The sequence below is a fragment of the Trachypithecus francoisi genome, unplaced genomic scaffold (assembly GCF_009764315.1).
Source record: "Trachypithecus francoisi isolate TF-2019V2 unplaced genomic scaffold, Tfra_2.0 Lachesis_group6, whole genome shotgun sequence".
In the NCBI taxonomy this organism is placed as follows: domain Eukaryota; kingdom Metazoa; phylum Chordata; class Mammalia; order Primates; family Cercopithecidae; genus Trachypithecus; species Trachypithecus francoisi.
Window position 1 is genome coordinate 79,391,377 of NW_022681471.1, and position 23,890 is coordinate 79,415,266.

At 50.8% G+C, this 23,890-nt stretch overlaps 1 protein-coding gene across 1 annotated transcript; it reads left to right on the forward strand.

Moving 5' to 3' along the window:
- Positions 1–2,006: 2,006 nt before the first annotated feature.
- Positions 2,007–23,237, forward strand: AMER1 (APC membrane recruitment protein 1). Its single transcript, XM_033201243.1, is given in 5 exon segments — positions 2,007–2,228; positions 15,017–15,166; positions 15,169–15,393; positions 15,396–16,748; positions 16,751–23,237. Coding segments are annotated over 4 exon segments (3,402 nt in total). The 5' UTR covers positions 2,007–2,228; positions 15,017–15,114; the 3' UTR covers positions 18,523–23,237.
- The last annotated feature ends 653 nt before the right edge of the window (positions 23,238–23,890 follow it).

The window sequence follows — 23,890 nt, forward strand, 5'->3', positions numbered from 1 at the left end:
CCTGGGACTATTTCAAGCCTGCCACCTGACTACTTTGCACACCTCCTCTCTCCCTGCTTCCACAACTGAGACTGCTCTCACCCTTTGTTTCCGTGGACCCCAGGTTTGCAAACTGCCTTCTCCAAATCATAATCTTGGTCTAATTCAGAGAATCAAGGTTCTGAGTGAAATGTGAGCAAGTGGCAGTGACCAGAGGCACGAGGTAGGGAGGAAGTCTATAATGGAGATTCTGGAAAACAAAATAAACTTCCAAATCAGGCCTACAAATGAGAATCAGGACTTTGCAAAGCAGGAAAGCATAGCCTCAGGGAAACTTTTATAGTCCAGCCATTCAGATGGGAAAAAAATTACATAATGAGCCAGCAGCAGCTCCCTACTCCTCACCATTTATTTAGACTCAGTACTAGGAAGGGAGTCTGATGTTCAATATTGATTTGTGTTGGCAATGTATAGAATGTCATGGAAGGTCATGGAACATCTATATTTTCTATAATATTCCGTGGAAGGTCATGGAATACTATAGAAAAAAAAAGAGTTGAACTGTCAGATCTCAAAGATATCAAGGGAGCCTGATGATGCTTACCCTCTCCTTGTGGAGGCGGGGTGATGGACTGGCCCAGAGAAAAATAAAACTAACTGGCCAAGGTGTCCAGCAAGTCTGAGGTAGAGCTAGAGTCAGATCCCTAGCAGCCATGTCAGTTCCTGTGCTCTACACATGCAGAGGCAGAAGTCCACCTCTTACCAGTTCAGCAGCTGGATCTTTTCAAGACTGTCAGGACCCAGAAGCAGCAGAGAACACTCCTGCAATGCAAAAATAGCACGCATTGTTCTCTAATCCTTCTCTCTATCCTCAACTTTAATCCACCCACCTCCCTTTTTAGACAAGCACAGAGTTTTAGGGCTGGGCCTTCTGGATATTCTTGAACTAGAGGTGGAAGTAGATTCTTTGTTGCCTCCGCTCACCCGGCCCTGGCAGCCCCTGATGCCACTTAATGTCCTTAGACTAGAGACCCAAGTTCGGCTGGCTCCCTGCCACATCCCACACACAGTAGCAGACAAGGCTGGTACAGGCCTCCTCATTTTGTCCTCAGCTTGACCTCTGGTTTGGGCCCAGACAAGATTTTCCTCTCGATATTTAGATTTTTCAGGAAAAAAAGCCTGCACAAAGCCAGGCTCACAAAGGATGGGGGAAGGGGGACTCTGAAGACCTTGGGTATTCCCTCCACATTCCATAGAAGGTGGGAAATTTGGGTGAGGGTCAAACTATGTAAAACAGGTATCATCTTAGAGAAGAAAAGTGAAAGTAATCCTGGAAGGGGAGCCCGGGGCTCTGTATTCCAAATTGGTCCATGTCGCAGGCCATCTGGGTAACTGTGGGGAGGGGCTTTCCCTACTCGGGGCAGCAGAGGGCCGGTCGGTAACGGGTGGAAGTTGGCCTCTATGGTCTTAGGGGCACTGGTGTGCCAGAGAGGCGGACGAAGTTAGGGCGCAGGCGCTGCAGCTGGCTTTCCTGGCAGGTGAGTCCCTCCTCTGGGTGGCCTGGCGGCGCGATCCGCAGGGCCTTGTCTCTACGACTAAGGAAGGGCCGGGGAGGTGCTAAGGATTTCTGCAGTCTCCCCAGGTTTCTCAACCTCTCTGCCTCGTTACTCCCCGCCGGCCTCTAGCTCAGGAATAAACGGCCTGTGGCGGCCAGGGCACACGCGAATGCACAGCGGCCAGGGAAATGGCAGTGCGTGAAAACCGAAACCGAGCTCCAGGGATCCTGCGAGCCCCATCTGGGCAGGACCGGCTCCTTGAAGCCACAGTGCAGCCACGCCACTACCAGCGCGGCGTGGGGGCGGGAGTGGGGAGCCCCAGCCAGTGGTTCCGCACCCTCTCCGCCCCCTGCCAACACCACGCCTGCACTTATTTGCATTTAAAGAGAAACGCAACAAGGAAAACAGTGGGCGGGCCGGGGCACGCCTTCCCACCATAGCGATTGGACCACACGCCTGCCAATCAAGACGCAGCTGCCCCACCCGGTGGCCTTGGAGTACTGGGGGAGGGGGTATGGTGGAGCTACCCAAAGCCTGGGGAAGGGGAGTCAGTGCTGGAGGTGACTGGAGCCGCGGCGGCCGGCGGCAGCAGCAGCTGCGGTGGCGGCGCTCTCAGCCGCGGCAGCCGAGGCTGCAGCCCGGCCCAGGGCGGCTCAGCGGACAATAACCGGGCTAGGAACCTGACCCGGCCGGGTAAGCGTTGCGTACAGCCAGGAGCCTCCGCCTGCCCGCGGTCGGGTGCTTTCCCGCGTGCTCTGCTCCTACGAACTGGAGAAGGGCGCTAAGGACTGGGCGGGTCGGAGTCCTGGTCGCTCGCCCCTCTCCTTTGGAACCCGCTTTGCGGAGTGTCGGGTGGAGAGGCCGAGCGGCCTTGAGTCCCCTGGGCACATGCGACCACGGCTGGGGAGCGGGGGAGATTGGGGAGGGAGGGTAGGAAGGCAGGCTAGCCTGGCCATGCCTCCCGGCTTTCGGGGGGGCGGGGATGGGCCCGCACGTGCTGCCGCACAGTCCCGGGAAGGGCGCCGCCAGCCAGCACCCCAAGCCATGCATTTGTAGGCCGGGAGCTCTGCAGCTTTGTTGTAGCACATTTGCTGGAACAGCTGTGTAACGCGGGTACCGCTCACCCCTCGCCTCGGCTGCCTGGCTGCCGCCCCCTCCCCTCCCCTGTGCATCTCCAGCCTCTCCCCGCTTTCTGCGGACTCAAGCTGGCGTGCTGGCTTGGGCCCGACGGAAACCGGCTTTGGCGTGGATTAGGACATCCACAGACTGCCCCCTCCCCAGAGGAGCTCAGTTGGGCCTGTGGGCTGAGCTCAGTCGCACACTTCCCTTCAGAACCTTGGCCTTGCGGCCCCAACTAGCCGCGCCCCTCCTCCTGGGCCTCCCGGCGCATCTGGCGCCCGCCCCCGCGGTCGGGCAGGCTGGCTGGCAGCCGGGCTCTTGCTGGTCCTTGGGTTAGAGCAGCGGCGCAAGCTAGTCCTTGAGTTAGAGCTGCAAGGCCGCTTTGTCTCCCGCCTCACCTCACCTCCTTTTCCCTTGGAGGATACTGGCCGCGTTTTTCTCTCCAGCCTCCCGTTTAAAAATAGCGATAGGCACGGTGTTTGGGGGGCATTTCCTTGCCTGAGGTCGAAGGAGCCCTCATTGTAGTACGGAACATATCATACAGTCTCTGTGTGTACAGGAGAGCTATCGAGGTGGCCAAGCCCTCCAACTTCGCAGTTACTTAACATATCCAGCCCTCTAGGCCACTGTCATTGTCTGCTGGAGACACTTCTGACACTGGTGACCGCCCGAACGCTGGACTTTGCTTGGCTCCCCCAGTGGTGAGGGGCTGCGCCCGCTACATGCGTCACAGCCCAAGCGCCTAGGCGGCAGCTGGACTGGTCCCTCAGAGCTGGTCTCCGTTTGGCCAGGCTCCTCTTGGCAAGGGCCGCGGGGTCAAGGCGAGCCTTATTCAACACACAAATACCTCCCTCTGCGGCTCTGCCTGCCTGCCTGCTGCAGCGGCGTGGGCATGGGCAAGGCGGGGGGCACTGCACTGTTGGACTGCCTGCCCCACCAGGATTCCAGCAGAGCCCCCTCCCCCAGTGCGGTTCCCCTCGTTCGGCCCCACCCACTGCACAGTCACTGCACCACGGTGCACCTCTGGCAGTGGGCTCTCTAGGCCTTTTTGAGGAATAGGACAGAGGAAGCCACTGAGGGACTTGGTAGGCTCTTCTTGGACCTTTGATTAATCTCTGATGTGGAGAGTCCTGTGGGCTGCAGGGCCCAAGCAAAGCTTGGGCACTTTGAGGAGGGGCAATGAGACCCAGTAAATTCCTCACTTGGAGGAAGGCTAGCTCTGGATCTTTATGACAGGAGCCAGGACCACAGATATCACACTACAGTCACCTCCTCCCACCTTGATTAGGCCCCAACACAAACCTCTACTTGCAGCTGGTCATCTCTAGCCCAGGGCTGGACCTGCCCTCTGCCTTGTCTCAGGCCAACAGGCACCTAATGTATCTGCTCTATGTAACTCCCTTGCCCACACCCAAACCCACTCAGCCTACACCTGTCCAAATCTTCTTCCTTCTCAGACCTCAGTTCTGGGCCTACCTTTTCCTTGGTGCCTTTCCTGCCTGGCTCTTGCCCACCGATGATGACTTCTTTCTTCTTGGAACTCCTCCAGGGCTGCCTACTTCTCCTGGGCATATTCAGGCTTAAATTATAATAGGATGCAGACTATAATTAAGTTGGCCTGCCTCTGTTTTGTCTGATATCATGGATGTCTGGGTTCTCTCAGAACCCTTTGGAGGAGTAAATAAAACCTGGACCTCAGCCACAACCCTCTCAAAGACAAGCAGTGCAGAGCAGTTAACAATTGTTCCGGAAGGACTTGCTTTCTTTGTAGAGTTTTCGAGTAGACCTTTACCTTTCCAACTTGTGCTTGTCCTGATTCATATGAAAGTGACTAGAGAAATGGTACTCAAGGCTCAGATATGTATTGTATTGAGTGTGCCTAATGAGGATGGATTAGAAGGGGGATGATTGCAACTACAAGAAAAAATAATAATGATATATCCTCCCCCAACAACAGGCTTAGGATTTGGAATGCTCAGATCCCAGACCATGCATATCTTTGGTTGCTGATTCATGAGCCTAGAGACAAACTATGTGAAGAGAGATGAAAGATCTGTATAAGCAGGGGGATCATCCTTGGAAGCTGCCAGAAAGTAGAGGGGTTTGGTAGGCAAAGGGTAAGCAGACCCAGGAATGGGAGAAGAGAAAGTGATTGACAGGCAGGGTGAGGGGAGTGAATGAGTCTATTCTGGTTGAGATGGTGTGACTCAGAAGTAGAGAAGAGGTTGAGGCTCAGTGATGGGGTTTCCCAGATGACAGGTTGTGGAATGGGAACCTGATCCTTTTAGGGGAAGGGGGCATCAAAGAGTAGGGAATTGGCAGGGAGTTGCTATTTTTGTATATAAATATGCTGTAATACAAACAAGGTTTTTGAATGAGTGTTAGAATGGGGTCTTAGAAAGGGATCAGAAGCATGCTGCAAAGTCAGCCAGTTAAGAGGCCACCTTTGGATCTGGAAGTAGAGCTGTGGGCAGCCTACCTCCAAAGGAAAGTTTTACTATGTCAGCCTCCCTTTGGCATTGCAGGGGAAAGGGCAGGAAGAGATGGGAAGTGGGGCCTAAATACCAACATGGTTGGGGCGGAGAAGTATTCCCCAGGCCTCTGCTGAACACCTTCCTCTAAGATGGGCAGTCCTTGGGGAGCACCAGTTTGAACTGCTATGCTTACAGATGAGAATCCTGAGCCTTGGAAAGCATCAGGGGCTTGCTTAAGATCACACAACTATTTAAGGATAGGCTCCTGCTTCCTGTGCAGTGGCTCTTTCCACTGTGTCCCATGGAACCAGCAGCTTCCAATCAATGCAGATTTCATTAACCATCCCCCTCATCTTACCTCCCTCATTCCCTAAGAGGAAATGGGGACTGAGTTAACTTGGGAGCTTCATAAGGGGAACCTTTCACTCGTTTCATGTCTCTTTTGTCTCTTGGTGTTGGTCTACAGCTCTGCCAGGACTGAACATTTCAAAAGGAGAGGAGGTAGTTGGAAGAATTTGGCAGTCTAATGATCCCCTCCTAGTATAGTGGAGGTGTTAAAAATTCCTTAAGGGCCAGGCATGGTGGCTCACACTTGCAATTCCAGTACTTTGGGAGGCCTAGCCAGATGGATCACTTGACCCCAGGAGTTCGAGACCAGCCCAGGCAATGTGGCAAAACCGCATCTCTACAAAAAATACAAAAAATTAACTGGGTGTGGTGGTGTGCACCTGTAGTCCCAGCTACATGGAAGGCTGAGGCAGGAGGATCTCTTGGGCCCGAGACATCAAGGCTGCAATGAGCCATGGTCATACCACTGCACTCCAGATTGGGCAGCAGAGCAAGACCATGTCTCAAAGAAACAATTCCCTCAAGAACTGTTACATCTCCACTCGTAGATAGTGTGTATGGGAGAAACAACCCTGCTCCACTAGGAAACAGCAGCAAGCCTGGCAGGTAGAACCAAGAGGGAGAAGGGGTTTCCAGCCCCCTTGCTTAACAGATAGGCTATCTGAGGCTAGAAGAATGTCCGTTATTTCAGTTTCCCTGCCTGAATCTTGTCTGGGAGATACAGTGTGGGTGATAAAGGGTTAAGCCCCTGAGGCAATATTTCATAGCCTTTCTGTGTCACTGATTCCTGGGTCACCTGCCTCATTGCCCAGTTCTTTCTCAGGGCTAATCTGAGCCTGTCATGCTGTAGTTAAACCTTGCATGTGTGTGTGGGTGTGTGTGTGTGTGTGTGTGTGTGTGTGTGTTGGGGGAAGGAGTTGCGAATAGCTGGCCTCCATTGCTCTTCTGCTTAACAATCTATTGGAGATTTCATAGGCATTAAACTCTCTCTCCACCCCCAACTTCTGTTCTCTGAATTAAATAATCTCAGAGTCTTCCGTCTGCTCTGCTTTGTCTTATTTTTCAAACCTGTGCATGTATAAGTGTATTTCTAGCAAAGGCAGGCAGGGAAATCAGAACCACTACAGAGGTACAGGTGCTAGCCCAGTAAGAGTACGTTGCTCCCTCCACCTCCCCTTTTGGAATCAGGAGAAAATATGAACAATGGAGAAATGACCTGAGGGACTTGGTGTGGTCATAGGCAGGCATACTGGTGCTGCAGTGGCCTTTGTGACCTTTTGATCTGCATTTTGAAATAGAGATTTCACTGCTAGAGCAGGGTTGTTTCTCCCATACACACTATCTACGAGTGGAGATGTAACAGTTCTTGAGGGAATTTTGTTTCTTTGAGACATGGTCTTGCTCTGCGGCCCAGTCTGGAGTGCAATGGCGTGGCCATGGCTCATTGCAGCCTTGATGTCTCAGGCCCAAGAGATCCTCCTGCCTCAGCCTTCCATGTAGCTGGGACTACAGGTACACACCACCACACCCGGTTAATTTTTTGTATTTTTTGTAGAGATGAGGTTTTGCCATGTTGCTAGGGCTGGTCTCGAACTCCTGGGGTTAAGTGATCCACCTGGCTAGGCCTCCCAAAGTGCCAGAATTGCAGGTGTGAGCCACCGTGCCTGGCCCTTAAGGAATTTTTAACACCTCCACTATACTAGGAGGGGATCATTAGACTGCCAAATTCTTCCAACTACCTCCTCTCCTTTTGAAATATTCAGTCCTGGCAAAACTGCAGACCAAGACCAAAAGGCAAAAGAGACATGAAACGAGTGAAAGGTTTCCCTTATGAAGCTCCCAAGTTTCATCTCCTACAGTTTTTCCCCCTGCTGGGCTTCCAAGTGGATACTAACCCTCCATCCCTAGTGAGCATGCCTCAAGCCTCCCTCCCTCTCCATCTGCTCAGTCCTTCTTGCTGGGGGCTGTGGCTCTTTTCAGGGGAATGAGGAACGGCATGATCAGTTCTGGGCCCCCTCCTTTCTGGATATGTTGGAAATATTCACAGGCCAGACTCAGTGCATTTTGAAAGAGCAAAATGTTGAGGGGTGGTGCAAGGAGTGAGGCTGGGCCACAGTGCACCTCTGTCCTGAAGTGGTGAACTAGGTCCAACCAGCTAGGTAACCAGGCCTACCAGTAAGACCGAGGACCCCCAAAGCCAATCTAGTGCCCCCTGCTATGCCTTCTGACTCAGCAGCCATTAGAAAACTGGGCACAGGACCACTCTTCCCCCAGCCTCTCAGAGCAACCTGGAGCAAGCAGACTGCCTGGTCCAGTCTCCCATTTCTAGATGAGGAAACTGAGGTCCAGAACAGGGAAAGGATTTGCTCAAGTTTACTCAGAAGTCCAAAGCTCCTGGTCCCCAATTCAGTTCCAGAGTTCTTCCTCAAATTACACTCTCCTAGTCCCCTCCCAAGCCTCAGTTTCCTCACTTGGCCTCTCATACAGGGCATGGTTAGTAGAAAGGAGTGGACACATAGGAAAGTCAGAGGTATCTGTTGTTCACTTGACCCAGCTGCTCCTCTGTAGGCTTTCCTTGGCTGCTCTGTCACATCTGTTTCTCTGGAGTTAACTCCTCTCCTGTTCTTCATTTGAACAGGGGTTGGGGAAGGGTTGGTGCCTGTCTGATCTCGCTCTAGCTGGGCTAGTACCGACTTAGTGGAAGCCTATGCAGGCAGGCATGGTACTCACTTCAGATACACTTCTCTCTAAGAAAGTTTGAGAGCCTGAGATGGAAGTGGCAAGTAAGTGGCTCCCAAAGCCCTTGTCATTCAAGGCAAGCTGGGCAGGGAGGGGACCTCAAGAGCCTGAGGACAAACCTGGGGCACTGAGAGGACTCACCAGGAAAGCCCATTTCTAGGGAGAGGTGGTATCTGGGTGACCACATCTCCCAGACTGGGCAAACCTCTGTGTATTTGGGGCTGGGGCCAAGAGGCAGAGAAACAAGGCTGAGAAACTTCCAAGGGGCACTCAGGGAGAGCAAGCCTTGAACGTCAGACACAGGGGTTGGCCCTTATCCTATAGGCAGTGCAGAATAATTTGGTAAGTGGAGGAGTGATGTGCTGAAATAGGAGTTGTAAGAAAATGAACCTGGCAACAATGTACAGGATGAATGAGATGGGAGAGGGGAGCCAGGGGATGTAACGACAGGGAGGGACTAGAGGGAGCTCAGCTAAGAGGCTTGTGTCATCTTCGGAGAATGTGGGGTGGCAATTGAGGAGCTGGAGGGGAAAAGGTGCCTGCAAGTGGCCTCATCACAAGAGCCCTTTATTGAATATCTGCTTAGTATGTAGTTACCAGTTTGCTTTTACATTGGTCATCTCTAATCCTTACCACAATCCTGCATGGTACATAGCATTTTCTTCATTTTGCCGATAAGGCATTTGAGTGTCAGAGAGGTTAGGTCACTTTCTCAAACCACACAGCCTATAGAAGGTGAGACTGGCATTCCAGTTCTGGACCAAGAAACTTCAGCTGAATTAGAATTCAGTTGAATCAGCATTGTTTGAGCTCTTGCTATGTGCTAGATGTAGTGACTGTAAGATGAAGGAGGGTCCATTTGAGAGAGATGAATGAACAGACCAAAGCCTGTCAGGATGAATTACACAAAGCTCAGTATGTGAACAAGTCAGTTGAGGGGGGCTGGTGGGGGAATAGGGACAGGAGAGAGAAGTCCCAGTTTGGGGTCTTGCTGAATCTGGAGTTGGTGAGATGCCCCCTGGGCAGGAGGTGCCCCTCAGCAGGAAGGCTGCAAAGTAGGGGAGGAGTGAATGAAGGGGTAGCTGAGGGGGCTCTGCCAGCTGCCTCTGCAACTCCATCAGAGGGTACCAAGCCAAGCAGCCCTTCCTTCAGGCTCTGACCAAATAGCTTTGAGAGCAGTGCTTGGCTATGGGTGTTAGAAATGGATCATTCAAGTTCCAGATGATCTGATAAGTCATTTTCTTTAAATAGCTCAAATTCTGCATCTTTGTCCATGTTGGCAGGTTTCTGGTTTTTGGGCCACTCAAACCTATCTCTTAAGGAAAAGGGGAGTAGAGTGACATGTCCTGTAGTTTGAGAGGAGTGCTAGTAGGGTTGCTGATGAGGAGAACAGCCACAGGCTGGGTTGTTGGCCCCTAGATTCTGATGCCACCAGGCTTTCTGGAATGTGTTTGGTAGGATCCAAACAGTGGCAACCAGTGAGGACTGGAAATGTGGCAAAGAAGGCTTAGCAGGGCTGGGACAGAGGTGGGATGGGAGTGGGAGATTATAGTTCTTGCTGGTGTGAGGGGAACCTTTGCAGTTCTCTCGCTCAGTCTTCCTCCTTTGATTGGTGGCCTGCACGGTGCAGCAGAATGGCATGAAATTGAGACTCAACAGTCCTGGGAGCTAGTGTGGCTCTGTCACCATTTCACTATGTGACCTTGGACAAGTCTTTTCCCAAGTCTAGGCACAGTTTCCTTCTCTGTGACAAGGAGTTGCCATCCTCCACCAGGCCTGATTAATGGGGTGGTTGAGGAGGGCAAATGGGGGGTGTGGGAGTGGGAAGTGCTTTATAAAGTGGTAAATACCCTGAGTGTGAAGAATATCTGTTGATTTGCATTTCCTTTGATGTTGGTACTTTTAGCTGAGTTTGACCTGGGCTAGAGAACCTGGCTAGTTTAAAGTCCCACATAATCCTGGGCTGCTAGCCAGTAGCTAGCTGACTCTTTTAGGTTCCTGAATATCGAAAGTTGGCTAAATGAGCAAGTAAAGCCTCCTATGACATGACCATACAGTTATCCTCATTTACCACTTGCCATTTGGGGAAACTGAGCCCCAAGGAGGTTTGGTGACTTACCCACAGAGCCCGAGGGAGCACCCTACTGAACCTGACTGAGATGATTTTACTTCTAGAAATTGTTCTACCATAATTTGAATAAAATATGAATAAAAGTTAGTTACTATAACGTTTTGAGCTTCTGCTATGTAATGCACTTGATTTGGTACATTATGTGGATTGGTTTTGCTTCTTACAATAGCCTTAAGAGGTAGGCACTCTCAATGGCCTCATCTTGCAGTTAAGGAAACTGAGGCATAAACATGGGAAAAAAAACTTCCTGGATTTCCCCTAGCTGGGCAGAGTTGATTCCAGCGCAGAGCTGGCCAGCTCTCTGGAGGGCCATCCTCACCATTTTTTCTTTAACCAACCCTCCCCAACATACAGAAGGCAGGTGGGCCTGAAGTGGGCTTGCTTTCAGGAAGACTGCTTGGAACAGGCCTGAGGAACTATGACTAGTCAAGGCCATGTCTCTGGAGCTACTGCATAAATCCACATGCTTCTGTTTCTTCCCCCAATTCAGCCCTCTCTAAGTTGGCCAAGCTGGCCCCAGGAAGCTGATTTGGAGCAGAATGTGCAAGGCTCGTGTTGCAGCTGTCCCTTCTCCTTGAGAAGGGTCTCTAGGGCGGGTATGTGGTTGGCCTCCTGCCTATGTTTTAAGTGGAGAGGAGAAGGAAGAAGCTCTTCCTTTGTAGCCAGCCTTCCACTGGCCCCAGAATGGCCTAAATCTGGCTCAGGGAGCTGGAATGGCCCCAGCACTTTCTACCACAGTCTGCTTTCTGCCATGATAGCAGCAACTGCAGCAGGCAGCCCCTGCAAGGGACCACAGAGTGGCTTGGGAGGGTTCTCTTAACCCCCAACCCACTTGAAACTCAGCCACACTGGTTAAGGAACATGAGGGTTGTGGGGCCCTGCATTTGGCAGTGTCACTTTCTTGTCAGAACCCCCAGGGAAAACCACTGCCAGCCTAGGGGATCTGCAGAGTCTGTCCTTTGCTGTTTCCTTTGCTTTCTGCCCCACCTGACTCTCCTGGTGAACTCTTGTGGTCCTAAGTAAAGGCAGCATAACCCATTGAGGAAGGATAGCTTTGGCACCTGTTTGGATAGCACAGAGTATGGAGAAGAGGCCTAGGGCAGAGGTAGCTAGGTGGGGCTAGGCTAGGGAGCTACCAGCTATGGGTGACCCTGCTACCTTCCTTCCCAGTGTTCTGGGTAACATAGGCAGACACTGTGAATGGCTATAGGGGTACATGGCTCTGGGAGAGAGAACGCGGAGTACCAGTTTAAGGCTGGTACCTGCCAGCAAAGATGACCCTGGACTTGGTTAGGAGAAGGGCCTGAACTGGAGGGAGAGAAACTCCATCCCAGGGACACCCTGCCTAATTCATCTATCTCCCACAACACACACAGAGGACTTTTCAAACCTCTTAGCAGAGGAGTTTGTGTAGATACACCCACCTCTTTAAAATCCCCCTCATATCTGTCTCCCTCTCAGCGTGGACCGAGGCAGCAAGTCCCTGAGCTCCCCACAGTGAGTGAATAGCTTTCCCAAATGAACAGCCTTTAACACATGGTCAGTTGCTTCCTAAGAAACTGGGATCTGACCTAGAAGGAGTAATAATAACAGTAATGACAGTCTTTCTCATTTGCACTGTACTATACAGTTTATAAAGTGCTTTTTTTGTGCCTATTATCACATAAAATCGTCACACCACTGTAGTGGGCAGGTAGAAGGATAGGTAGAGGAGCTGTTTTGATCCCAAAATAGCTCACAAGTACCTGAGTTTCAGCAGGCTACGTTGGCACATTCAGGGTCCCTTGGCAGATGGGAGGCTGACATGGCCTGGACCCCAGCCCTGTGGTCCATGGCTCCTTCCACAACAAACTGCAGCTCCCTGTGGCAGGAAAGGGGACAATACAGAAAGAGCTGGGTGGGCTGGCCTCTACTCCACAGAGCATAGGAGCAAGGGCAAGGGAAAGCCCAAAGAGACTGTCCTCCAACGGGGGCATCAAGGCTCCAGAAAGCAGCCTTCTTTGTGATTCAATTTGCCTACTCACTCTGTTCCCAGGAACTCCAGCCCCAAACCCAGCAGGACAAGTCAGCCTTTGATTCACAAGGATGTCTAGGTCCATAAAGTTTCTCACTTGACTCTGAGGTTTTCCTTGAGGTCCAGCCTTACTGCCCAAGAAGTGTCTTTCTCCCTTTCACATTTATCTTTGAATATGTTTACAAGGTATAAAGAATGATACTCCACCAACCAGCTTAAGAAATAACGGGCTATTCTTTAAGGCAGCAGTCCCAAACCTTTTTGGAACCAGGGACCTGTTTCGTGGAAGACAGTTTTTCCACGGATGGAGGGGGGAAGGTTTTGGGATAAAACTGTTCCATCTCAGATCATCAGGCATTTGTTAGATTCTCATAAGGAGAGTGCAACCTAGATCCTTGCATGTGCAGTTTGCAATAGGGTTCACGCTGCTGTGAGAATCTGCCTCCGCTGATCTGACAGAAGGCGGAGCTCAGGTAATGCTCACCTCGCTCTCCTGCCTGCTGGTCACTTCCTGTTGTGTGGTCCAGTTTCTAACAGACTGTTACATGTAGGACTCTCCCTGTTGCCTAGGAGCTCCCTAGAAGCAAAGGCTGGGAGTTCTCCCTTCTTGGCCTGCCCTGCAGCACTGAATTCCAGAGAGGAATAGAATTTCACAAACAACTCCAGTACTGCCACCCCAACTCCCCTATCCCCATCACCGTGATGATAACCTTACCAGTAATTTTAAGGCTGAGGTAAAAATGTGCTGTGGAAAGTGGGGCATTCAGACATGATAGGACCCCTACTCCCACTAGACCCAGGGGCAGGAAACTGGGTGATTGTGTGTTTAGGTATGATTGTGTGTGTATTTGGAGGTGGGAGGGGGCGCTGTCTATTGTGGGACTATCAGTTGCAGGGCTGAGTTGGAATAGTGTGATGTCAAAATATGTCACAGAAAAATCTCTAACCTGAGCAAATGGCAATGCAGATCTCTGCAGAGAGAGGTTCAAATGAACTTTCCTTTTCACCTGCTCTTTTCTTTTCTGGATAACCAGCTGTTATCTTGCTCCAATTTTAATATTCAGTTATGTAGCGTGTTCTTTATCACACTGATGGTTCAAGTGTCAAGCCAAGCAAGGCAGCCGGCACAAAATTAATGTTTGCCAGACAGAAGCAGGAGCTCCAAGGCTAGAGGGTAGCTGCCAGCCTCTTTCCACGCTCAGTGCTGGTCCACAGTCTTCCACTTCAGGTGAATGTGTGAATCTCATTACTGTGGCAAGCAATCACAGGCCTGGTGTACTGTCCAGCTGTTCCTGGACCAAGGGTGCTTGCTTCTCTCCCCCTCTCTTCCTCTTCCTTCCCTCTCCTTCCCCTTCCCCTCTCTCCTCTCCTCCCAGATCCCCCATCTGCTGGTGCCACTCTACAGAGAGGGGACACATTGGTGAGGGACTTCCCAGGGAGGGGTCATTGGGTTTTAGCAGGCTGGTCACTGAGCTAGCCGATGACCAGAGGTGCAGAGGTATATTGTGGTGGGTAGTGGCTAGGTCTTGTTTTTATTCCATCTTTGTTGGTATTTGGGCATTTGGAGGATTGAGAGCCTTAACCAGAAGGGTGTGGCTTGCACCAGATTTATTTATTTAAAAAGCTATTAGGAACCTATCTCACACACCAGGATATGAATCACGCAAGGCCTTCAAGAAGTTCCCTTCCTAGATAGGGAGCTAGATGGGGACAAAAATAATAAGAGGAGGAGAGTAGACGAGAAACAGTCCACCTCATGGTTCTCAAGGGGAATTTGGGGTTCCATTGATGACCACATTAAAATATCTTCCCAAGTTGCTTCCACATTTTCAGGTAAAAAAAAAAAAAAAAAAAAAAATCTTCCCAACAGGACAGCCAATAGAGGGTCTGGCTTAGACCCACGCTCATATCACCTCTCTGAGGGAGAGATGTTGGTAGGCCTCTGGATGGCGAATATTGAAGCCCAGAGAGTACCTTTCTTGAGGCTCCATTTCATTGTCTTAGCAGGTCCTAGATTGCAAACCTAGTTTTTGGATCTGTGAGGCTCCTATTCTGAGATTCTGAAGCCTGAGCATGGTTCTGTAGGCAATTTAGGAAGCTATGGATGGAAGGTGAAACTTCAGGGCCACTTCTCAGTCTCAGATGAAATGTCAGTGAGAGCCCAGACTAATATGAAACTGAAGCTTGAATCCAACAGAACCCTGTGAGGACTCAATAGACTGTTTTGCCAGATACTTTTCAAAAATTCTGTGATGTTGGAGCCAACATCCCTTTTTCCTTTCTTGTTTCTCCCTATCCTCATCCCCTTTGATAATTGATAATACCTCCCACAACCAATAGCACCACTAGGCCTTTCACACAACTGCAGGTCCCCCTGCCAGTGGTCCCCTGAGCTTAGGATGGTCTGAAGGGAGTGGACCCAGCAAGAAGGTAGTGGGTGAAGGCTTCTTGTTGCTCAGTGTAGAGTTTTACTGCCTTGGGGCCCAGAGGGAGCTGGCCCAGCAAGCCAAGCATATCGAGTGGATTAAGATTTGCCCCACATTTTCCCTTACTTTCTCGTTCCACTCAAGCCTGATGTCCGATGAAAGCAAACCCAGCCTGGATGCTTGCTCACTAGTATCTGTCTCTCTGTCTTTGTCTCTCCTATCTCCTCCAGACCCCACTGTGATGCTTCCTGACTGATAATGTTATAACAGTGCCTGGAAGCCCGAGGCTGAATTTCCAGCTGGACGTACCTCAGTTGTCCCCATCATCATGGAGACCCAAAAGGATGAAGCTGCTCAGGCCAAAGGAGCTGCAGCCTCTGGAGTACCCATGAACAAACGACAGAAAAAGGAGCCAAGAACAAGGCAGCTAAGGCGACAGAAGGACCAACATCAGAGCCATCCTCATCCGGCCCAGGTAGGCTGAAGAAAACTGCCATGAAACTCTTTGGTGGCAAGAAGGGTATCTGTACTCTGCCTAGTTTCTTTGGAGGGGGACGGAGCAAAGGTTCTGGGAAAGGCAGCTCCAAGAAAAGTCTCAGCAAGAGCAAGACCACGATGGCCTGAGTGAAGCAGCCCATGGCCCTGAAGATGTTGTCAGTGATGGAACTGGCTTCTCCCTGCCTTTGCCTGAGTTACCCTGCCGATTTCCCAGCTCTCAGAGTACCCATGGGGCTTTGGAGACAGGCTCCAGATGTAACACGTCTGTGGCTGGAGCCACAGAGAAAGCTGTGGCTGAGAAGGTTCCCTCTATGCCCAAGCCAAAGAAAGGCCTAAAAGGCTTTTTTAGCAGTATCCGCCGTCACCGGAAGAGCAAGGTCACTGGGGCTGAGCAAAGTGAGCCAGGGGCCAAGGGGTCTGAGAGGGTCAAAGCCAGGCCTCATGAGCACGTGAGCTCAGCCCCTCGGGTGCCCTGCTCTGAAGAGACCTTCCAAGCCCCTAGAAAGGAAAATGCTAACCCCCAAGATGCCTCTGGGCCAAAAGTTTCTCCAACACCAGAGCCTTCTCCACCAACTACTGAGAAAATGGCATGTAAAGATCCAGAAAAACCCATGGAGGCCTGTGCCTCAGCACATGTGCAACCCAAACCTGCCCCTGAATCCAGTAGCTTAGAGGAACCCCATAGCCCAGAAACAGGGGAGAAGGTAGTAGCAGGAGAGGTAAACCCACCCAATGGCCCTGTGGGGGACCAGCTGAGCCTCTTGTTTGGGGATGTGACATCCCTGAAAAGCTTTGACTCATTGACAGGCTGTGGTGACATTATAGCAGAACAGGACATGGACAGTATGACAGACAGCATGGCCTCTGGGGGCCAGAGAGCAAACCGAGATGGGACCAAGCGAAGTTCTTGCCTGGTGACCTACCAAGGAGGTGGAGAGGAGATGGCCTTGCCAGATGATGATGACGAGGAGGAAGAGGAAGAGGAAGAAGAGGTAGAATTAGAGGAGGAAGAAGAGGAGGTTAAGGAGGAGGAAGAAGATGATGACTTAGAATATCTGTGGGCAACTGCTCAGATGTATCCAAGGCCCAATATGAACCTGGGCTACCATCCCACCACATCCCCAGGCCACCACGGCTACATGCTCCTTGACCCAGTTAGGTCTTATCCTGGCCTAGCCCCTGGGGAACTTTTGACTCCTCAGAGTGACCAGCAAGAATCTGCCCCCAATAGTGATGAAGGTTATTATGACTCCACCACACCTGGATTTGAGGATGATTCAGGTGAGGCCCTGGGGCTTGTCCACAGGGATTGTCTACCCCGAGACAGTTACAGTGGAGATGCCCTATATGAGTTCTATGAGCCAGATGACAGCCTTGAGAACTCTCCACCTGGAGATGACTGCCTTTATGACCTCCATGGTCGAAGCTCTGAGATGTTTGACCCCTTCTTAAACTTTGAGCCTTTTCTTCCTCCCGGCCACCTGGGGCAATGGAGACAGAGGAAGAACGGCTAGTGACCATCCAGAAACAGTTGTTGTATTGGGAGCTTCGGCGGGAGCAGCTTGAGGCCCAGGAGGCACGTGCTCGAGACGCTCATGCCAGGGAGGCCTACACCAGGGAGGCCTATACTCGAGAGTCTCATGGCAGGGAAGCCTATGCCAGGGAGGCCCACACTTGGGAAGCTCGTGGCAGGGAGGTCAGAACCCGAGAACCCCAGGCCCGAGAGGCTCGTTCTAGAGAGACTCAAGTCCGAGAAGCCCAGGCCCGGCAGGAGAAGCCCGTCTTAGAGTATCAGATGAGGCCCTTAGGCCCATCAGTGATGGGCCTGGCAGCAGGGCTATCAGGGACCTCTCAGATTTCCCACCGGGGAATTACCTCAGCTTTTCCCACCACTGCGAGCAGCGAGCCAGACTGGAGGGACTTCCGTCCTCTGGAGAAGCGTTATGAAGGAACCTGCTCCAAGAAAGATCAAAGTACCTGCCTGATGCAGCTCTTCCAGAGTGATGCCATGTTTGAGCCAGATATGCAAGAAGCAAATTTTGGAGGATCTCCCAGGAGGGCCTACCCTACTTATTCACCCCCTGAAGATCCAGAGGAAGAGGAGGTTGAGAAGGAAGGGAATGCCACTGTGAGTTTCTCACAGGCCCTGGTAGAGTTCACCAGCAATGGGAACCTCTTTTCCAGCATGTCGTACAGCTCTGACTCTGACTCATCTTTCACTCAAAACCTCCCTGAGCTGCCTCCCATGGTGACCTTTGACATCGCTGATGTGGAACGGGATGGGGAAGGCAAGTGTGAAGAGAATCCTGAGTTCCACAATGATGAAGATCTTGCAGCCTCCTTGGAAGCCTTTGAGCTGGGCTACTATCACAAACATGCCTTCAACAACTACCATAGTCGATTCTACCAAGGCCTGCCCTGGGGTGTGAGCAGCCTCCCTCGATACTTGGGACTGCCTGGCCTGCACCCTCGACCTCCACCTGCTGCTATGGCCCTCAACAGGAGAAGCCGCTCTCTCGACACTGCAGAGACCCTGGAGATGGAGCTCTCCAATTCCCACTTGGCCCAGGGCTACCTGGAGTCTGATGAGCTGCAGGCCCAGCAGGAAGATTCAGATGAAGAAGACGAAGAGGAGGAAGAAGGAGAGTGGAGCCGAGACAGTCCCCTTTCCCTCTATACTGAACCCCCAGGGGCCTATGATTGGCCTGCTTGGGCTCCCTGCCCTATTCCAGTGGGGCCAGGTCCTGCCTGGGTAAGCCCTAACCAGTTGGACAGACCTTCCAGCCAGTCTCCATATGAGCAGGCAACCTGTTGCATACCTCCTATGACCACGTCAGTGTCACTATCAGTGCCAGAGTCAAGGGCACCTGGGGAATCCGGGCCTCAGCTAGCTCGTCCCTCACACCTACACCTGCCCATGGGCCCTTGCTATAACCTCCAGCCACAGGCCTCCCAGAGTGTGAGGGCCAGGCCTCGAGATATGCTGCTGCCTGTTGATGAGCCCAGTTGCTCTTCCAGTTCTGAAGGCTTCAGCCCCAGCCCTCTACCACAGGCCAAGCCTGTGGGCATCACCCATGGCATTCCTCAGCTGCCCAGGGTCCAGCCTGAGCACCCCCAGCCTCAGCCCACTCACTATGGACCTTCCAGCCTTGACCTGTCAAAGGAGAGGTCCGAGCAAGGTACCTGTCTTGCCACCAGCTACTCCTCCACTGCCATGAATGGAAACCTAGCCAAGTAGTTATCATCAGTTCTGGAGTAGGGGCACGGGGCCTGAGCATGTGAATGGGGATCAAGGGTTGGGCAGAGGGGTGGGGGGATGGGGGTTGCTCTTTAACTTGAAAACCCTTTGGGCCAAGGAAAACTCCTATGAGTTTTCACCTTGGTTTTCCCACTTCCCTCTTCTGCCATCTATGGCCACATTCAACTCAAGTGCATCTGCCCAGGGAGGCTGCTGCTGCTACTGCACTCCAGTTTTTGCTTTTGAGGTTTCTTCTTGTGACCCATGCCAGGTTTGGGATGCTATAATTTTGTGCCTATTCCAGTTGCCAAGTTAGTGATTATATATATGTGTGTGTGTATGTGTATATATATATACACACACACATACACACACACACACATACACACACACACACACACACACATACACACGCACACATATTTAGCATGCATCCTTGACACAGGCTAAACCTTTAGCGCCCCCTGCCCGTTTCCCCCAGTGAATGATGAACCACTGATTAGCAGCCAAGTCTGCATTGCCTCCCACTTGGGGAAGTGGGGCTTATTTGCTATTAGCAATGTGAAATTATGGTACAGATCCTCCCCACCCCTATTCCTTCTAGCCTTGGCATAGCTGCCATCATTATATCAGATGACTATAAGCTATTCATCCCAGCTAGCTGTCCTTAGGATCAAGTAGCATGTGTCTCATAGCCTATCGCTGTGGACTTCGGCATCATGACCAGATGGGGGCCTTTTAAGCTGTCCTGCCATAGCTTGGGTTAAAGACAAAAATGCTAATCCCCTTGATGGAGCGATAAAATTAATCCATTTGCAAACAGAAGACAAAACAAAGTTCTGTTGTGGACACTGCCATAGAGTCTTGAGCTCTGGAATGATAGGATTTTTTTTTCTTTCTTTTAAGCCTGTGACTACCTGAGTTGCAGAAACTTTTGAATTTTTGCTCTTTTTTCCTCTAAAGGAAGTTTTCATAATCTCATCACAAGGAACTTGGTCTTTTAATTGAGATAAGGGAAGAGAAGCAACCTAAATTAGGCTTGACTATAGGGACTGGGGTTTTTGTGGGGTGTAGGGGAAAGATAGAAAATGAGGGTCCTTTTATCACAGCCAGCAAGAGAGGGGATTTCAGACTTTGCAGAGCTTGAGGTATCTCAGTTTCTTAAAAGGGAAAACTACTCCCTTCTCAATCCTCCCAACACAAAAAGTTCCTTAAGCCTTGCCCACCCCATCATTTGAACTCTGCAATAAGGCCCCAGCTTTGCACTCCAAGATAGGATACCAAAGGCATCTCAGCTGCTGTTCTGGGCCCTTTAAAGAGCTTTTATCTTCCAATTAGCCAAGTCCTCAGCATCATCAAAGGACAGGGCTTCTTGGCAGTTGCAGCCCTTTATGGAATGAATGGCACCCTACCTTCTTCTGCATCCCTGCAGTTTTCATGTTAAACTAGGTTGGAAATACTGGTGGGGAAGAGCTTGCTGTCAGGAAGCCACTGGAGCAGGCTAATCTTGCCAAGCCCAACCTCTCATTAGTCACCTATAGGAGAGGGTTCCTTTTACATATCTTTATTGGAAATGGCATATGGAACATTTTTTGCTTGGCTGTGTTCACTCAAATTATGATTATTGCACCCCCGCCCCCACATCCCCCCATCTCCATGCCTGTTGAGAGAAGAAGTCAACAGGGTTCTTACCATTCCTGAGATACAGCAATTTAGCTTGGAAACAGATGGTGTTGCCCTCTAAGTCAAGGTGACTTTGTGGGCAAACTGTTTCTTGGCCAGGGGATGTGTCCATGCTGGTCTTTGTCACCATTTCTCAGATTGGGGTTGGCCCTTACTCACAAATAGCAGACCTGGCTGGTAGAAGCTGCACCCCTGGAAGCACCACATGAATTTGCATGGCACTAACACCACCACTCAAGGGACCCAGACCAGCTCTTCAAGCTGACTTTGGCTACAGATACAGTGTGAAGAAATGTATCTATTGTGGAGCTGGAGAATGAAAGAGGGTACCCCAAGCACAGCATTCCAAGAGAGAAGTGCCCAAATTCCAACTTTCTGGCCTCTTACCAAAGCTGCTCTGGAATGGTGGGGCTGAAATTGGCCTGGCTGTTTGGCAGGAAGTAAACACTCACCAAATGCCTTTACAACAGGGAAAAACCCACCTCTTGCCTCTTCTTTCAGGGCAGCTTGAGCTCCTGTCTACATGTGGATTGTGCCAGCCACAGCAGGCAGTAGAGCCATCACCAGCCTCCAGACCCTGCTGGAGAAGGGCCACCAGCCTATCTGGGAAGAGAAAAAGGAGGTGGTCAACCTTTGGCTAAGGGCTGAGAGCTGCCCTCAGGGTCAGGAAGGCAGCATGAGGCATTGTCTCTGAGGGGCACTGGCATAGCCCTGACACACTTTGATGGGATTTGGAAGGTCACACACCACAGAGTAGGGCCTGGGGCTGAGTGAGAGTACATGGTTTGGACAGCCTTGCTGCCTGCAAGTCCCTTCACTGCCCTAGCCAGCCCAGAGACAGGATCCTTACCACCTGAAGTGGGGCAGCCAAGATATGTGGCTGCAGAAGCAGGTTCCTTTGAATCTCTAGAGCTAAGCAGTTTATGGCTGAAATCCAACTGCAGCCTAGAGGAGGAAGGAAGACCTGTCTGGGGACCCATGGTGATGACAGCACAGGGTGACATTGGGAGAGCCAGCCAAGCTTCAGGCCTGTTTGCAAACACAGACCAGTGCTGACTTGGTTGGCAGCAAATACACCCCAGACCACTAAAACTGTTGATATCATGTCCACACCTCCAAGACTATGACTACATGAACACCATGTCTCCATTGCAAGGTCCTAGAATAACGCTTTTAGATGTGACTTTAAGGGAAAATGGGACTTAGTGAAAGCAGCTGCCTTCATCTTGTTACCCAATAGGCCTAGTGCCAGACAGCTGTGATCCTGAGAATTCCCAGATGAGACTGATCCTTGGAGAACTAGTGAATGTGGCTAGAGAAGGCTACCTAGTAGGCCTCTCCCAGGGCCAGGATGCCAGTTTCTTGGTGCTTTAGAGTCTCCAAGGAAGCACTGCCTTGGGGCCCAGTTCAAGCCAGCCCTACCTATCTGGCCTCAACTTGGGTACCAGGCCACAAGACTGCCCGGATAATGGGTTCAGTAAACACCAGTCTCTCTCCCTCCTTAGTCCTATGCCAAGAAGGGAAGTAGCTTCACACACTCAGGAGGCTGGGTATGTACCCTTCATCCTGCTGCCAGCAGCTTTCCTTACCTGTGCCAGTGCCACCACCCCACCTGCCCTCAGCCCCCAGGCCCAGTTGCTAGAGGGAGGCATGGGGTTTAGCAGGGAGACTTCAAGTTTACCCATGTGTATGTTGCATTCAAGTTGTTTTTAATATATATATATATCAAAAGTCAATTATCTATTTTTATATTGTTTGCATTTTATATTCATGGAAAACAATGTTTATCAATTGTTCTTTTCTGATTTATTTTTAAGCGGTGCTGTTTACAGTTTTAAACAAAACAAAGATGACACAAAAATTGCTGCTGCTTGTGCAGAGGGCTGGCATCTCAACTGCCTAGGGCCCTCCCTCTTTCTCCTCTCCCTACGTTAGCTGTATCACACTGTCCATTCCCTCCCCTCATGATAGGGACAGCAGAAGATGCCCAGGTACTGAAGACAAACGCCAGGTGACTCAGGCGTGTGGGACCTGGTAGACAGCTTGTCATTTTCTGGCTTTATTTTATGTTTTTCTTTCTTTTGAACCCTCCTTCCCCATGTCTAGACCTTCTGAGAGTACTCATGTGCCTTTTTTTTCCCCCTTTATGTTTTGTGCTTTTGTTTTGAAATCAGAGTGCCCATGTTGTGCTATTTGTCTTGTTGAGTTTCTCCAAAGGAGCATTTTGGGGACATTCTCCACCCAATGGGGAAGGCAGGGGGTTTCAACCATGTCCCCTTTCCCCGAGAAGCTGTGGGAGACAGATGACAATGATGCTTGCACTATCAGGAATTTACCACCTCGTTGAGGAAACCCTTGCATAGGACTTCCTAGGAGCTCAGTTGATTGTGACATTTGCCCAGAAGAGGCTTTGGGGAACTCCTTCACCCCTCTTGCTGCTTTGGGAGAATCTCCTCCCCTACCACCATTCCCCCTCCCCTGCCCTGCTCCAGCTCACACGTGGATGGTACTTTGGGGAACAGTGACTTTCAGGGTGATGGCTTGCTGGCCTGATCCCCAACTTTCCAATCCTATAGTCACTCCAAAGAAGAAAATCCACATGGTATGTATATGTGTGAGGGTTGGGTCTATTGAGAGGTGGGACTTTAATTATTGTTATTATTATTGGTGCTTATTTTTCCTGCTGTATATGGGGGTGGGGGTGGGGGAATAAAACAAGAATGTATATTTAGGTCATGTTACATAAAATGGCTGGAGGAAGGAGGGAAGAAATTAGGAACTGCAGTACATCATCACCCCAGGTGTAAGAGTTATTTCTCTCCCAGTGCAGAAAGGGGAGTGTGGCCCCTGGCTGTACCTGAGTTTCCTCTTCTCCATCCCTGAGACATCACAGAATCACCTGAGTTCTGACCTCTCCACTTCTAGCTCTCACTGACATCTGGATATCTGGATGCACTGCCTGTTTGTAACAACGTATACTTCTTTGCTGAATGCTAATAAACTTCTGGGTTCAAGAGGGAACCCCTCAGTCACTAATGTGCATTCTTGTGGTTTGTTCCACAGTAGCGTGCTTGTAACCCATGGTTGTTGAGATTGCCCTTGGAGAGAAATTGAGAAACCAAGGAGGTGGTGGGTGGAGGTGGAGTGGGGAGAACCTAGCAGAGGAAACAGAAGCCAGGGCTGAAATTGAAAGTAGAGGAAATTGCAGTTTTTCATCCAAGCCATGCCTTACATCCCAGTCAGATGCCATATTGGTAAACTCTCTATCACACCTTCTATGCCCTAAGACCTGCCCCCTAAGTCCCTGTGCACTGCCAGGGGCTGGCTAGCATTTCTAAAATTAGCCTCAATTTCTGCAAGTATGCGGTCTCCCTACCAGCCAGGAGACAAAGATGTGTACCTCCTGCTGATGGCTCAATCAAAAGGTTATGTCTAATGGTGGGACCAGCAGGCCAAGCTGCAGGAATGGCATCTTTTATCCAGGCCTATGGTCAGAGATGCTGGCCAGATAGCTGCCTGCCCAACCTATTCAGCTGTTGGGCTGGGTGGGGGAATGTGGCTTCTGCCACTTACTCCAGGGCATCTTATCCAGTGAGCACCAGTGGTATACCACAGCAACAATCAGTCACCTTGGGGACATGTGCTGATTTCCAGGCCTGTCCTAGCCTAGGTAGGAATCACTTGC